General features: G+C 44.2%; 2 protein-coding genes across 2 annotated transcripts in view; both read left to right on the forward strand.

Moving 5' to 3' along the window:
- The first annotated feature begins 443 nt into the window (after positions 1-443).
- On the forward strand, positions 444-3,489 carry LOC311099454 (transmembrane protein 250-like). Its single transcript, XM_084140138.1, has 2 exons — positions 444-708; positions 1,033-3,489. The coding sequence occupies exon 2, from the start codon at positions 1,226-1,228 to the stop codon at positions 1,643-1,645; it is 420 nt and encodes a 139-aa protein (XP_083996264.1). The 5' UTR covers positions 444-708; positions 1,033-1,225; the 3' UTR covers positions 1,646-3,489.
- Positions 3,490-7,513: 4,024 nt separating this feature from the next.
- LOC311100006 (nucleus accumbens-associated protein 2-like) overlaps positions 7,514-15,887 on the forward strand; it is a 65,886-nt gene continuing 57,512 nt past the window's right edge. Inside the window, exon 1 of the mRNA XM_084140736.1 lies at positions 7,514-7,665. The gene's annotated coding sequence lies outside the window, so the exon portion shown is untranslated. The remainder of the gene's footprint in view (positions 7,666-15,887) is intronic.

Genomic DNA, 15,887 nt, shown 5'->3' on the forward strand with positions numbered 1-15,887 from the left:
TTTTCATTTCTAAATCATATTGCAGTTTGGCTTGACTGACATTGATACTGAAGAGTTTTTCACTGTTTTCACACATTCACGAAAATCATTAGCCTCTATGCAACTTGGACTTTGGGGAGGTAGCCTGGCAAGCCCTTTTTCTCACAATAACAATCTCTATCACCCCCGTAGCAAAAAAGAGAACCAAATACAGTTTTAATACTGTCAAAAATTTAATTTCAGATGTTGTCTTGAGAAGAATTACAAATTATTTTTATTTTTATTTAAGAGCAACGGCTGGCAGGTAGGATTTAGTTTCTCCCTGTCGCTGGCCCACACTCCAGTACAGTAGGTGGCAGTAATGCATCATAACGTTGGATGCCAACCGCCGATTAACCCCACTGAAGAAGAAGAAGAAGACGAGGAGGAGGAAGAGGAAGAGGAGGAGAAGAATGACTGAAACATTTTACGACGGGACGTATTGACAGGTTGTCGGAGCAACACTACCGCCCCTGTTGAGTTACATTGTAGGAAGCCTAGCCATCTATATCAATATAATTATGTATCAGAGGGCTGTAATTACTGTTTGTTGCTTTTTTGAAAGGTCTTTATGCGACGAGTTATAACATGGTACGAGGAACTCATGTTTGAGCATCGAATCGAATGCTCAGAATTCATTGTGCAAGGCATCTTTCAAGAACTCGAAATCCTTCATTTTCTAAACGAACGGTATGTACAATTTCAACATGATAAATGGCTTTAAAAATAAGATACATATTGTAATGTCAAACGACGTTTCCAAGTGGTCAAGTCTATTGGCCCAGGCTACATCCATAATAGAGATTTTAAAATATATTTGAGAATGTGCATCATATTTTCAATATACATAGGCAGCATAGACCATGATTTACTGCTTTTACAATCAAGGCTGTCCTAATGTCACACTGCTATCATAGTGGGTGTGTGAGAGAGAGGGAGCGCTCATTGCAATGTCCATATTTATTTGGGTGTGTAACACAGTAATGTAACAAATGTGTTGTGCCCTCTTTACAGAGCCTTGTTGCCTTTTGGATGCCTGTAGCGACAGACTCCAAACAGACCTAATCAGAGGTCTACATTCCATGCCTGGGGTTCTGTGTTAAGCTCTAAGCCAGTCAATGATGCTAACCCCCACCACCCCTGAAGCAGAGGACAAGGCCTGTTGCTGGGACTCCCCACAGAAGCCTGGGACTCAATTCTCCCCCTCATGCCTGTGATCCCCATCCCTCGGCGGGTGCGCAGCTTCCATGGTCCCCACACCACCTGCATGCACTCGGCCTGTGGGCCTGCACGCACCACCCAGCTTGTGCGCACCAAGTACAACAACTTTGACCTGTATCTGCGCTCACGCTGCATGTACGGCTTCCTGCGCTTCCTGCTCTACTTCGGCTGCAGCCTTCTGACCTCCCTCCTCTGGGTGGCGCTGTCCGCTCTATTCTGCCTGCAGTACGTGAGCGCCCGCGTCTTCCTGCGGCTGCAGTACAAGCTGTCCGTCATCCTGCTGTTGCTAGGACACCGGCGCCTTGACTTCGGGGTGCTCAACAACCTGTTTATCTACAGTATGCAGGTTACAATGTTCCTGGTGGGAGGCCTGGGCTGGTGCTTCATGGTGTTTGTGGACATGTAGCTTCTGGTGACAACAGTGACCATGGATCACTGTTATATACCAATTTCAGACCTCTACCTAATGCACAGCAGCCATTTTGTACCAAAACACTACCACACAGCAGTAGTTGCAATGAAGGCGTAAGGATGACCAGGAATAGAAGGCGGACAGAATATATAGTGACACTCTTTGGTGCTATTTGCCTGCAAAAGGCTGATGCATACTTACTCTAACACTAAGACTTCTGTAATAACAAGCCTTACTTTAGTTTGGACCATGAGGGGTGGGATGCCTCTCAAGACCCTAGAAGGAAAAAACATGCTATCTTCTGTTTGACTGGAGAAAACAAATGACGCAAAATGTTTAATTCTAAACATAAAGGATACGTTCGTATTGGTGTTGGAATCAATTCCCTAGGTGACCGACATTCTTTTTGTAACATTATTATTTTATACATCCTCTTGATTAAAAAAAGCAACTGTATCGTGCTGTAAAGTATATGGATCAGTGTGTGTATGTGCAGATTGTGTGTGATTGATGCCAATAATATCCGACATGGGCATAGCCTGCTGCTTGAGCTGTGTCATCGAGTCTGTAACAGTGCGAGTTAGGTACAGTGACTGGCTTTGGGTGAAGTGTTCATTTAGTCCCTCACATGGTTTCAGAATCCCTCTCGTAGAGAGAACACTCTGTTCGGCCTCCCTCAGAAAACAATAGCCAATCACAGCCAGACACCTCAGTCTCTGCCAACCAAAACAATGGCTGTGGCTGTGTCCCAATGGTCTCCTTTACTCATCTCCTTCCCTACACTAGGACTGATCTGATAAGGATAGGAAAGGCTGTAATGATAGGATGAGAACCTATTCAGAACGTTTATCTATCAGTGTGGTCATGTGTAAAGCCTGTAGTTTTCACTCACCATCTGCCAATAACTTTCTCACTGTTCATTTTAACTACTGAAATCATGATCAATTTCTCCTAAATTCTCCTCCTTTCCTTGTTCCCTTTTCTGCAAGCCGAGGCCCTGGCCAGGAAAATGTCTGGGCCCTAGTTATAGTCACAGCCTCTGTTTCAGTACTTAATCAGTAAACAGTGCGCAAGACAAGTTTCCACCATGCTACTTTCTATTCAGTCTGTTTCAGATCAGTGCTCAATACTAAGGGAAGGAGGCAAGAAAACCATTACAAAGATTTGGCACTCGGCCCCAGTCGTTGGATGGAGCACAGAGATGGAGGACTCATCTTAATATCTGTGCCATTATAGCATCTGTGACAGCATGGGCAGCGCCAGTGAGGCTACAACCCATAGGAAACCCCACCCAGTTGACTACTTTGACCAATTAAAATGGCGATGTGGCTGAGGACTGGCATTGGGCCGAAGTGGGTAAGCATCACAACCCTGTATTGTTCTAGGATCAACACATTAAATGTTTTAGTCATTTAGCAGACACTCTTATCCAGAGCAACTTACAGTTAGTGAGTGCATACATTTTCATACTGGCCCCCCGTGGAAAACGAACCCACAACCCTGGCGTTGCAAGCGCCATGCTCTACCAACTGAGCTACAGGGGACTACACATCATATGCCTCATACTCTGGGCCACTCAGATTTGTTAGCCTAGTTTGTATGTCCTGTTAAAACTGAAAGGATGGAAGGATTGCATTTTTGACATACAGTGCCTTCATAAAGTATTCATACCCTTTGACTTATTCCTCATTTTGTTGTGTTACAGCCTGAATTCAAAATGGATTAAATAAAAATAATTCTCACCCATCTACACACAATACCCCATAATGACAAAGTGAAAACATGTTTTTAAAAATGTTTGCTAATTTATGGAAAATGAAATAAAGAAATATCTCATTTACGTAAGTATTCACACCCCTAACTCAATACTTTGTTGAAGCACATTTGGCAGTGATTACAGCTGTGAGTCTTTCTGGGTAAGTCTCTTAAGAGATTTCCTTACCTGGATTGTGCAACATTTGCCCATTATTCTTTTCAAAATTCTTCAAGCTCTGTCAAGATGTTGGTGATCATGGCTAGACAACCATTTTCAGGTAATTGATTTTCAAGTAATAATAATAATATGCCATTTATCAGACGCTTTTATCCAAAGCGACTTACAGTCATGCGTGCATACATTTTTGTGTATGGGTGGTCCTGGGGATCGAACCCACTACCTTGGCGTTACAAGCGCCGTGCTCTACCAGCTGAGCTAAGTCAACTGTAACTCGGACACTCAGGAACATTCACTGTCTTCTTGGTAAGCAACTGCAGTGTAGATTTGGACTTGTGTTTTAGGTTATTGTTCTGCTGAAAGGTGAATTAATATCCCTGTGTCTGATGGAAAGCAGACTGAACTAGATTTTCCTCTAGGATTTTGCCTGTGCTTAGCTCCATTCCGTTTCTTTTTTAGCCTGAAAAACTCCCCTGTCCTTAACGATTACAAGCATACCCATAACATGATGCAGCCACCACTATGCTTGAAAATATGGCGAGTGGTATTCAGTAATGTGTTGTATTGGATTTGCCCCAAACATAAATCAGGACAAAAAGTTAATTACTTTGCCGCATTTTTTGCAGTATTACTTTTGTGCCTTGTTGCAACCAGGATACATGTTTTGGAATATTTGTATTCTTTACAGGGTTCCTTCTTTTCACTCAGTCAATTAGGTTACTATTGTGGAGTAACTACAATGTTGTTGATCCATCCTCAGTTTTCTCCTATTACAGCCATTAAACTCTGTAACTATTTTTAAGTCACCATTTGCCTCATGGTGAATTCCCAGAGCGGTTTCCTTCCTCTCCGGCAACTGAGTTAGGAAGGACGCCTGTAGCTTTGTAGTGACTGTGTGTGTTGATACACCATCCAAAGTGTAATAACTTTCCCATGCTCAAAGGGATATTCAATGTCTGCTTTTGTTATTTGTACCCATCTACCAATAGGTGCCCTTCTTTGCGAGGCATTGGAAAACTTCCCTGGTCTTTGTGGTGGAATCTGTGTTTGAAATTCACTGCTCGACTGAGGGACCTTACAGATAATTGTAATAATAATGTTGAACACTATTATTGTACACAGAGTCCACGCAAATTGTGTGACTTGTTAAGCAATTGTTTACTCCTGAACTTACACTGAGTATACCAAACATTAGGAACACCTTTCTAATATTGAGTTTCAACCCCCTCCTTTTGCCCTAAGAACAGCCTCAATTCGTTGGGGCATGGACTCTACAAGGTTTCAAGCTTTCCGCAGGGATGCTGGCCCATGTTGACTCCAATGCTTCCCACAGTTGTGTCAAGTTGGCTGAATGGCCTTTGGGTGGAGGGCCATTCTTGATACACACAGGAAACTGTTGAGCTTGAAAAATCCAGCAACGTTGCAGTTCTTGACACAAACCAGTGCGCGTGGCACCTACTACCCTTTCAGAGGCACTTTAAATATTTTGTCTTGCCAATACACTCTCTGAATGGCACACGTACACAATCCATGTTTCAATTGTCTCAATGCTTAAAAATCATTTAACCTGTCTCCTACCCTTCATCTACACTGATTGAAGTGGATTTAACAAGTGACATCAATAAGGGATCATAGCTTTCACCTGGTCAGTCTATGTCATGGATAGAGCAGGTGTTCTTAATGTTTTGTAAACTCAGTGTATTTAGGCTTGCCATAACAAAGGGGATGGATACTTATTGACTCAAGACATTTCAGCTTTTCATTTTTGATTAATTTGTAAAAATGTCAAAAAACATAATTCCACTTTGACGTTATGGGGTATGGTGTGTAGACCAGTGACAAAATTCACAATTGAATCCATTTTAAATTCAGGCTGTAACTCAACAAAATGTAGAACAAGTAAAGGGGTGTGAATTCTTTCTGAAGGCACTGTAGCTGTACAATGCAATATATAGACATGTATAGTAGGCCTATGGCAAGTAGGGTTGGGTTTTTTTATTTTAATTTTATTCAACCTTTATTTAACTAGGCAAGTCAGTTAAGAACAAATTCTTATTTACAATGACGGCCTACCAAGTATGGTTGGGGTTAATTCCAAATCAGTTCAGTTGAGGAATGTAAAGAATTCACCTTGTATGAAATGAGAGTTGCAAGTTATTTTCACCAACAGTTCAAGTCTAGTTCATTCCCTGAGTTGATGGATGCCAGGTGAGTTGACCCTCCATTGAACCTGGTCGTCACTAGTTACCACACCCACAAAGTCAAAATTATGGCTAAACCCTGCCTATTTCTACAATTTATATTCTTAAAATCTGATTTTAAACCTTAACCACACTGATAATCTTTTGCCTAACCCTAACCTTAAATGAAGGCCAAAAAGCTCATTTTTATTTTCATGTATTTTTATTATACAGCCATTTTGACTTTGTGGCTGTGGTAACTAGTGACAAACATTGACCCTCATTAACACTCATGGCAATGCAGTGAGGGGTCTACTTCTATTATGGATGTAAAATGCTGCCATTTTAATATGAAAAATATCTCAATCTGTCCGAAACTGTTCAGAATGCTTATGTGGAAAAGTACATGTGAAATGGACATGGTATGTTATTGTTATTCTGTTGCTGCTGTTATTCAGGGAATTGTATTGAACATTTTCATATTACCAAAGCTGCTCGGGAAGAGCATATGAATAAATGTGTATATATATATAAATATATATATCTTAGTCTGCTTCATGTGTTTTTATTTGGGTCATTCTTTACCATGTATTCTCTGTTATATAATAAATACTGTGGCGAAGCTTGATATGCTGTAGTTGTTTGCAATGTATGTGGACTGATAATTTATGGTTTCATAGAATTCAAGAGACACATTTCCATATTGTGTTGTGGTATTTCGATTTTTCTCATACAATTGTGTTGTATACGGAAATACATTAGGATACATTATAACATGTATACAGTATTAATGATGGGGACCTTATGGTTATTAACCATTACCAATGACCGTACATGTGTTTATTAACAGTGGGAATAGTCTACACTGCACCCTCTGTTGATGTGCACACACTGAAATAATATGTTTAATCATGTGTTGGAATAGGTGAATGCACCAATTTGTAAATCCCTCTGGATAAGAGCGTCTGCTAAATGATTCAATGTAAATGAATATTTGGTCAGACATGGTAAAGATCAGCTGCTTTTGGCGTCATGAATATGCACAGTTGGTTGAGGTTTAAGGGCATGGTCTACAAACATTAAATGTAATATCAGATTTTCTGGAAATAGTCATGGATAGACATATCAGTGAATGCAAATACATTTTGTTTTCTGACAGTGGGTGGTATATGGATTAACTACAGTAAAACGGATACAGTAGTTAGGGGACAGTTGACTTCAGGTCATAATATTTAGCCCGCAGTTGGTTCCCTAAAGTTATGAGCTGCACACATGCGCATCATGCAACTAATAGGCCACGTGAGGTAACCATGCATGTAAATGTACTCCAGAGTGCACACTCCATATGTTGCGTGCTTGCTATTTAGCGAGATTTCGGTACAGTAAAACAATTAACTTTGTGGTGAATTCAGTCATATGAATCGAGTTCATGTAAAGGTGTCATAACTTCGAGGTGCATAACGTAGAGCGCTCCATGGCATTCGTTCTTGCCAGTACCACCCGCCGAGTATAGCTACTGTTTTTTGTATTTACAGTAAAGTACATAACATCTGAAAGACTGTACAGTAGCCTCTCTAAACTCCGAGTCTGTGTCTTTAATGAAAGTGTATCGACTGTAGAATGATGTCAGTCTGTGGCTATGCGCACAGTTCATATAGCGTCCATGTGAGCGGCATTCACTTCCTGCACAGGGATATATTGGAGAGAGCGAGAGAGCAGCGAGAGAGAGAGAGAGAGCGAGAGCGCTGGGGGCGTGCAGGCAAGATAGGAGAGCGAGCGAGCAAACGAGGTGAACTCGGGGCCTGCCCATGCTACAGACGGAACCTGGAAACTTTACATCTCAAGAAATAAAGCTGTGCCGACTACTGACAGCACCCTTTTATGGAGGAGCGACATATCGGGTAAATATTTGTCTTAATCGTGGTTTGATATGTAGGCTATAGTGTTTGTTTGTATAACGCATATGGTTTTGCCATGTTTTATTTCTTCGTATGTAGGTTAGGTTTAATCTGCTCATCTTTCATATCCATCGCTTGATATAGTAATTCACGAATGACATAGCGACATTGACATAAACTACAACAACGATTTCACTTTTTATAGTATTGTAGAATAGCCTAATAATTTCGTAGATTTTGTGGTTTTGTTAGAACCATGACATTGATTTAATGCAATTGGATTCCCGAAAAATATAACTCGCCAGCAGCCTAGGCTTTGCTAGAGGAATTTGCGCAATGTTTAGAAATGCTACTTTGATAATGCTAGAGGAATTTGCGCAGATGTTTAGAAAATAAATGCTACTTTGACAATGAACTTTGAAATGCTACTTTGACAATGAACTTTATGAACATTTTGGGGACCACTTTTTTTTATCAGTCACTGTTATGTCCAAAACAAAAACGCCTCCTCCCTCCACCCCTCCACCCCTTTGTAGGCTATAGGCATTATAACACACATGTAACCGAGCTAACCACACCCCCAGATATACAGTATGTTACATACCATGTAGCCTATTCATAGCTGTGGATCTTAAAGTTATGGGATCCAAATGAGAGAGGCTATACTGTGAACTTAGGTCAACGCGACTCACGGCTATCAGAACGGAATATTTTGTGGCATAATATACGCTTCAACCTTATATATCATAGTATTTTCATGTCCTCGGTGCTACCATAATTTGTGAAGTCATGGTGTACAGAAAATAAATCTAAGTCGGAAGCCTCAGGAGTAGACTATAAAGTAGCCTATGCAGCGTGGAGAATTGCTTATAAATTTGGTATAATCTAACTAAGATGTCCTCTTGTAATTCTGTCTGATACTTAAATGGGTCTGTACATGTTTGAATGTAGCCTACATGCCTTAGCCTATGGAGACACATGAATAAGCATACATTATTTTCTTTGTGAATGTGAATAGATAATAGTCCATTATTGATTCAATGGAATCTCAATAGGCTACATCCTTGCTGTTTGTTGGCAAAAAATGACAGAATTATCAAAATCGTCAAAGAAAGTCAGTGTCTTTTGGCAGAATCCCAGGTTTACAACCATTCACTCTGACAGTGACACATTGGATCAGTGCTTCTCCATGACATGGGGTCTGACTGGCATGTCACTCACTGTCTGTTTCCCTTGAAGCCCCTGACATGTGACCAATGCCTGCTGTACTGTTTGCGCCTCACATGTGACTTGTGGCAATTTATTCATTTCCTGCTCTCTCGCTTTCTCTCGCTCACACACTCTCTCACACTCTCTCTCTCTGTCTCTCTCTCTCTCACATTCTCTCACACTCTTTCTCTCTCTCCCACACACACACTTTATGTTGTTTAGTTATTGTTTGGAGATGATTTACAGCTGTTAAACCAGTACATTGCAAGATGTCCCCTCTATTTTAATCTATATGAGGTGGAATGGTGTCGAGTTGGAGGTTGGCCTCATTTGCCTCCTGTGTGTGTGTGTGTGTGTGTGTGTGTGTGTGTGTGTGTGTAGCTTTAACTAACATGGCTGGCATCCAGCACTCCAAGTCTACAGGTTTGCCTTTAACACACAGCTCTCAACACTGTGAAATCCATCTGAGCTGTCATACCAAACAAGACGAAGATATACAGACAGAGCGACTCCCAACTCTCTGCTTATGGACTCAAACTAAACCTATAGGCACATTGTGTGTGTAGGCATGTACTTGGCTGTGTCACGATCGTCTACATATGAAGAAGCGGACCAAAGCGCAGCGTTGCGAGTGAACATCATTTATTAATAAACGTACTCACGAAAACAAAACAAAAGACGATACGTGAAGTTCTCAAGTTACAAAAATACTGACATACGGAACATGTAACCAGGAAACAAAAACCCACAAACCCCACAGGAAAACATACAGAAATAAATATGGCTCCCAATCAGAGATAACGAGCCGACAGCTGACACTCGTTACCTCCGATTGGGAGTCATTGAACCAACCTAGAAAACAACAACCTAGACACCCAACATAGAACATAAACACATAGACTGCACACACCCTGGATAAACAATAATGAGTCCCAGCACCAGGGTGTGACAGTACCCCCCCCTAAAGGCGCGGACTGCGACCGCGCCTCAAAACCCCCAAACAGGGGAGGGCTGGGCGGGCATACCTCCTCGGTGGCGGTTCTGGCTCCGGCCTAGACCACCACCCCACCATAGTCACTTCCCGCTTATGTAGCCTCCTCCAAATGACCCCCACCGGTTTAAGGGGCAGCACCTGACTAAGAGGCAGCACCGGACTAAGAGGCAGCACCGGACTAAGGGGCAGCACCGGACTAAGGGGCAGCACCGGACTAAGGGGCAGTACCGGACTAAGGGGCAGTACCAGGCTGAATGGCGAATCCTGGCTGGTCGGCTCTGGCGGATCCCGGCTGGACGGCTCTGGCGGATCCCGGCTGGACGGCTCTGGCGGATCCCGGCTGGACGGCTCTGGCGGATCCCGGCTGGACGGCTCTGGCGGATCCCGGCTGGACGGCTCTGGCGGATCCCGGCTGGACGGCTCTGGCTGATCCTGTCTGGCGGAAGGCTCTGGCTGATCCTGTCTGGCGGAAGGCTCTGGCTGATCCTGTCTGGCGGAAGGCTCTGGCTGATCCTGTCTGGCGGAAGGCTCTGGCTGATCCTGTCTGGCGGAAGGCTCTGGCTGATCCTGTCTGGCGGAAGGCTCTCGCGGCTCCGGTCTGGCGGACGGCTCTGAAGGCTCATGGCAGACGGGCGGCTTATGCAGCGCTTGGCAGACGGACAGTTCAGACGGCGTTGGGCAGACAGGCAGTTCCGATGCCGTTGGGCAGACGGGCAGTTCAGGCGCCGTTGGGCAGACGGGCAGTTCAGGCGCCGTTGGGCAGACGGGCAGTTCAGGCGCCGTTGGGCAGACGGGCAGTTCAGGCGCCGTTGGGCAGACGGGCAGTTCAGGCGCCGTTGGGCAGACGGCAGACTCTGGCCGTCTGAGGCGCACCGTAGGCCTGATGCGTGGTGCCGGAACTGGAGGTACCGGGCTGAGGACACGCATCTCAGGGCTAGTGCGGAGAGAAGCAACAGGGCATGCAGGACCCTGGGGACGCACATAAGTCCTAGTGCGTGGTGCCGGAACTGGTGGTCCCGGGCTGAGGACACGCATCTCAGGGCTAGTGCGGGGAGCAGCAACAGGACGCACAGGACTCTGGGAACACACATGAGGCTCGGTGCGTGGTGCAGGCGTACTGGCTCCCTTGAGCACTGAGCCTGCCCAACCCTACCTGGTTGTATGCTCCCCGTCGCCCGACCAGTACGGGAAGGAGGAATAACCCGCACCGGGCTATGTAGGCGAACCGGGGAAACCATACGTAGGGCTGGTGCCATGTAAGCCGGCCCGAGGAGACGCACTGGTGGCCTGCTGCGTGGGGCCGGCCTCATGACATCCGGCTCAACACTCAATCTAGCCCGGCCGATACGAGGAGCTGGAATGTACCGCACCGGGCTATGCCTGCGTACAGGAGACACCATGCGCTCTACTGCGTAACATGGTGTCTGCCCGTACTCCCGCTCTCCACGGTCAGTCCAGGGAGTAGGCGCAGGTCTCCTACCTGACTTCGCCACACTCCCTTTTAGCCCCCCCCCAAGAAATTTTTGGGGAGTAACCACGGGCTTCCAGCCTCGACTCCGCGCTGCCTCCTCATACCACCTCCTCTCGGCTGCAGCTGCCTCCAGCTCTTCACGAGGGCGGTGGTACTCCTCCGGTTGTGCCCAAGGACCCTTTCCAGCCCGTATCTCCTCCCATGTCCAAAAGTCCTTAGGAGGCTCCCATAAATCCTGCGTAGGTAGGTCCTGTTGCCGCTTGTTACGCCGCTTGGTCCTCTTTTGGTGGGTTTTTCTGTCACGATCGTCTACATATGAAGAAGCGGACCAAAGCGCAGCGTTGCGAGTGAACATCATTTATTAATAAACGTACTCACGAAAACAAAACAAAAGACGATACGTGAAGTTCTCAAGTTACAAAAATACTGACATACGGAACATGTAACCAGGAAACAAAAACCCACAAACCCCACAGGAAAACATACAGAAATAAATATGGCTCCCAATCAGAGATAACGAGCCGACAGCTGACACTCGTTACCTCCGATTGGGAGTCATTGAACCAACCTAGAAAACAACAACCTAGACACCCAACATAGAACATAAACACATAGACTGCACACACCCTGGATAAACAATAATGAGTCCCAGCACCAGGGTGTGACAGGCTGCCTGCCTTCCTATATACATTACATGACCAAAAGTATGTGGACTCCTGCTCGTCGAACATCTCATTCCAAAATCATAGGCATTAATATGGAGTTGGTCCCCCCTTTGCTGCTATAACAGCCTCCACTCTTCTGGGAAGGCTTTCCACTAGATGTTGGAACATTGCTGTGAGGACTTGCTTACATTCAACCACAAGCATTAGTGAGGTACGACACTGATGTTGGGCGATTAGGCCTGGCTCACAGTCAGCGTTCCAATTCATCCCAAAGGTGTTCGAAGGGGTTGAGGTCAGGGCTTTGTGCAGGCCAGTCAAGTTCTTCCACACCGATCTCGACAAACCATTTCTGTATGGACGTCACTTTGTGCACGGGGGCATTGTCATGCTGAAACAGGAAAGGGCCTTCCCCAAACTGTTGTCACAAAGTTGGAAGCACAGAATCGTCTAGAATGTCATTGTATGCTGTAGCGTTAAGATTTCCTTTCACCGGAACTAAGGGGCCTAGCTCGAACCATGAAAACAGCCCCAGACCATTATTCCACCTCCACCAAACTTTACAGTTGGCACTATGCATTGGGGTGGGTAGCATTCTCCTGGCATCCGCCAAAACCCAGATTCGACCGTCGGACTGCCAGATGGTAAAGCGTGATTCATCACTCCAGAGAACGCGTTTCATTGCTCCAGAGTCCAATGAGCTTTACAACACTCCAGCCGACGCTTGGCATTGCGCATGGTGATCTTAGGCTTGTGTGCGGCTGCTCAGCCATGGAAACCCATTTCATGAAGCTCCCGACGAACAGTTCTTGCTTGCAGAGGCAGTTTGGAACTCGGTAGTGAGTTTTGCAACTGAGGACAGACGATTTTTACGCACTACGCGCTTCAGCACTCGGCGGTCCCGTTCTGTGAGCTTGTGTGGCCTACCACTTCGCGGCTGAGCCGTTGTTGCTCCTAGACGTTTCCACTTCACAATAACAGCACTTACAGTTGACCGGGTAGCTCTAGCAGGGCAGAAATTTGATGAACTGACTTGTTGGAAAGGTGGCATCCTATGACGGTGCCACGTTGAAAGTCACTGAGCTCTTCAGTAAGGCCATTCTACTGCCAATGTTTGTCTATGGAGATTGCATGGCTGTGTGCTAAATTGTATACACCTGTTAGCAACAAGTGTAGCTGAAATAGCCGAATCCACTAATTTAAGGGGTGTCCACATACTTTTGTATATATAGTGTGCTTCACACAATGACACCTTTTTTCTTAGTGGTTGCTTTATTGCTGGGAAGTCAGTGAGGGCAACGAGGTGTACTGCCAAGTTATTATCTTCAATGTTTAACACAACATACAGTACATGGAAGGAGTGTGCTTTTTGTTAATACATTTTTTCTCAACCAAGACCTTCACCGCCAACCGTCTTTGAGTTGGACGGCTGCCAAGCGCTGTGATGGCGCTCAACAGCTGTATTTGTGTGTGCCATGTCCTCAGATGCCCTTCCTCCATAGGCCCCACACTACAAAACATTCCACAGGGGGGCCAAGGGGGGCAGTGAGAAGAGAGACACACACACACATTTTGAGAGACATGTACATGGGGAGAGAGAGAGGTTGTAGGGTTCGCTCAACTGACTTCACCGTTCATCAGATGCTTGACCGAACAGTATGGACTCATTATCATAAGGGGCGATCGACTGTAAAGGAAATGTTTAGGTTTATTGTAACCTTCCTCTATGTTTATTCTCCAGCATTGTAGGACCCACACACTATGTTTTTTTTGGTTGTTTTTTTTTTTCCCGGGGGGAATGGATCAGCTTAATATTGCAGATAGATTGTATCTTCTATCAATGTAATTGTCTGCATCACTTCCAATCCCCCATGTTTTTTTTATTTTTTTTATTTATATATATACTCCCCTTTATTACTTTTCAACCCCACCATCCTTTCCCTACTTGGAGTAAATTAGTGAACAACAATGCCCAGGCCTCTACTTCCGGTCTATAATACCTGGGATAGGATAAAGTATTCCTTCTAACCCCCCCCCCCCCCAAATTGTAAAGTGGTTATCCCACTGGCTATAGGGTGAACGCACCAATTTGTGAGTCGCTCTGGCTAAGAGCGTCTGCTAAATGACGTTAATGTGCCCTTGAGCAAGGCACTTAACCCTAATTGCTCCTGTAAGTCGCTCTGGTTAAGAGCGTCTGCTAAATGACTAAAATGTAATGTAAATGTATAATTACTATCTACACCTTATGGACAGAGTTAATTTTACAATAATTCTATTATATATATATATATATATATATATATATATATTTTTTTTTTTTGCTCCTGAACTTCTTCTACTCTCAACCTCTCCGATCATTTTCATGATGTCCATCCGGTTTGCTTCTATATGCCATATCTTTCTAACTGTGCTCTTTCCCAAAAGCTCCCAACATACAACCTATATACTTATTATGGACACAGTATGCTTACATTATTAGATATCTTTGTTATTATTTGTTGTTATTTGTTATTAGTCCCATCCTTCTACTCTATTCAATACCTCCCATCTATCTCTTAACACCATCCATATAGGATTTCTATTTGCCATATATATTTCAACCGTACTGTGATGTTTTACAAAAGTTCTGAACCTTTCTATTCTCATTGCTTCTACAGATTGTGAATTAAAAATAAACATTTTTGCTAAAAGTATTATTATATTACCCACCCACTATGTTGCTCTACCAGTATAACTATTTTCTCATATTTTTGTACTACCGTAACTTGAGTCTGGTTTTTGTAATATGAATAGTCAACCTTATAGTAACGTCTTTGTGCTTGGAATGCGAGAAAATATTTCATTTAACTTCCAGTATGTGGGAGTAAATGTTATTTATTTGACAACCAATATTTGAGTTGAGATTTTCTAATTCTTTGTTTACAGTGCTCACTGCAAAATGACGCCTAGTGTTGATTTCTGTCTCTGTGATGAGTGTGATGGAAGAAGTCAGGCGCAGGAGAGTAGTCACCGAATACAGAGTTTATTCCTTCGTGGACAAATGCGCTCAAATAGCGATCAATGAAACAGGCACAGGGGAAACTCTCATCCCTGGCAAATACACTGTAACGGTAGAATCCAATAATACATAGGCACAGGGGAAAATCTACCCTGGCAACAAAATGTACGAGTAGCTCCACCGAGCTATACTACTCTCACAAATAACAATCACCCACAAGGACAAGGGGGCAGAGGGAACACTTATACACGGACTAATGAGGGGATTAGAAGCAGGTGTGTGTGATTGACAAGACAAGACAAAGGTGATGATGATTGGGGCGGCAGTGGTTAGTAAGCTGGTGACGACGAACGCCGAAGCCTGCCCGAACAAGGAGGGGAGGCAGCCTCGGCCGAAGTCGTGACAGTCTCTTTGGCTCCTTGGTTTAGCTAGTGCACTTGGTGAGAGGGAGGGAGGGAGTGACCATACTACAAAGGCTCTGTGTAAAAAGGCCCTAAACAGCGTTCGTCTGGCCTCTGTCTGTGAGGCCCTCTAGAGATGATGATGGAACAATGGGATGACAATGTGCATGGTACGTGATACAGAGCAGGCATACATTATTTTCTCATACGTCATCTTTATGTACAGTTTGTACAGTTGCTCTGGGCCAGCGGTGTTGTCGCAGATCCCATCACAAGGTCAACTGAGTCCACTACACAGTTCCTGTCATTTAGATGTGGAGTGGGTTCCGTCATACAGTACTGCATTGCCTTATTCTATTTGACATGTGTGTGTTTAGTTATGGGTATGGTTTCAAACCTTTTTTCTCTTTTAGTTTTTCCTTATTTTTTCCATATAATATAGTGTTTAAGGATTATTGTGTGAAATGGACTGAAAATAGTTTGATTGATT

Source organism: Coregonus lavaretus (genome assembly GCF_964263955.1).
Source record: "Coregonus lavaretus genome assembly, chromosome: 24".
Lineage (NCBI taxonomy): Eukaryota > Metazoa > Chordata > Actinopteri > Salmoniformes > Salmonidae > Coregonus > Coregonus lavaretus.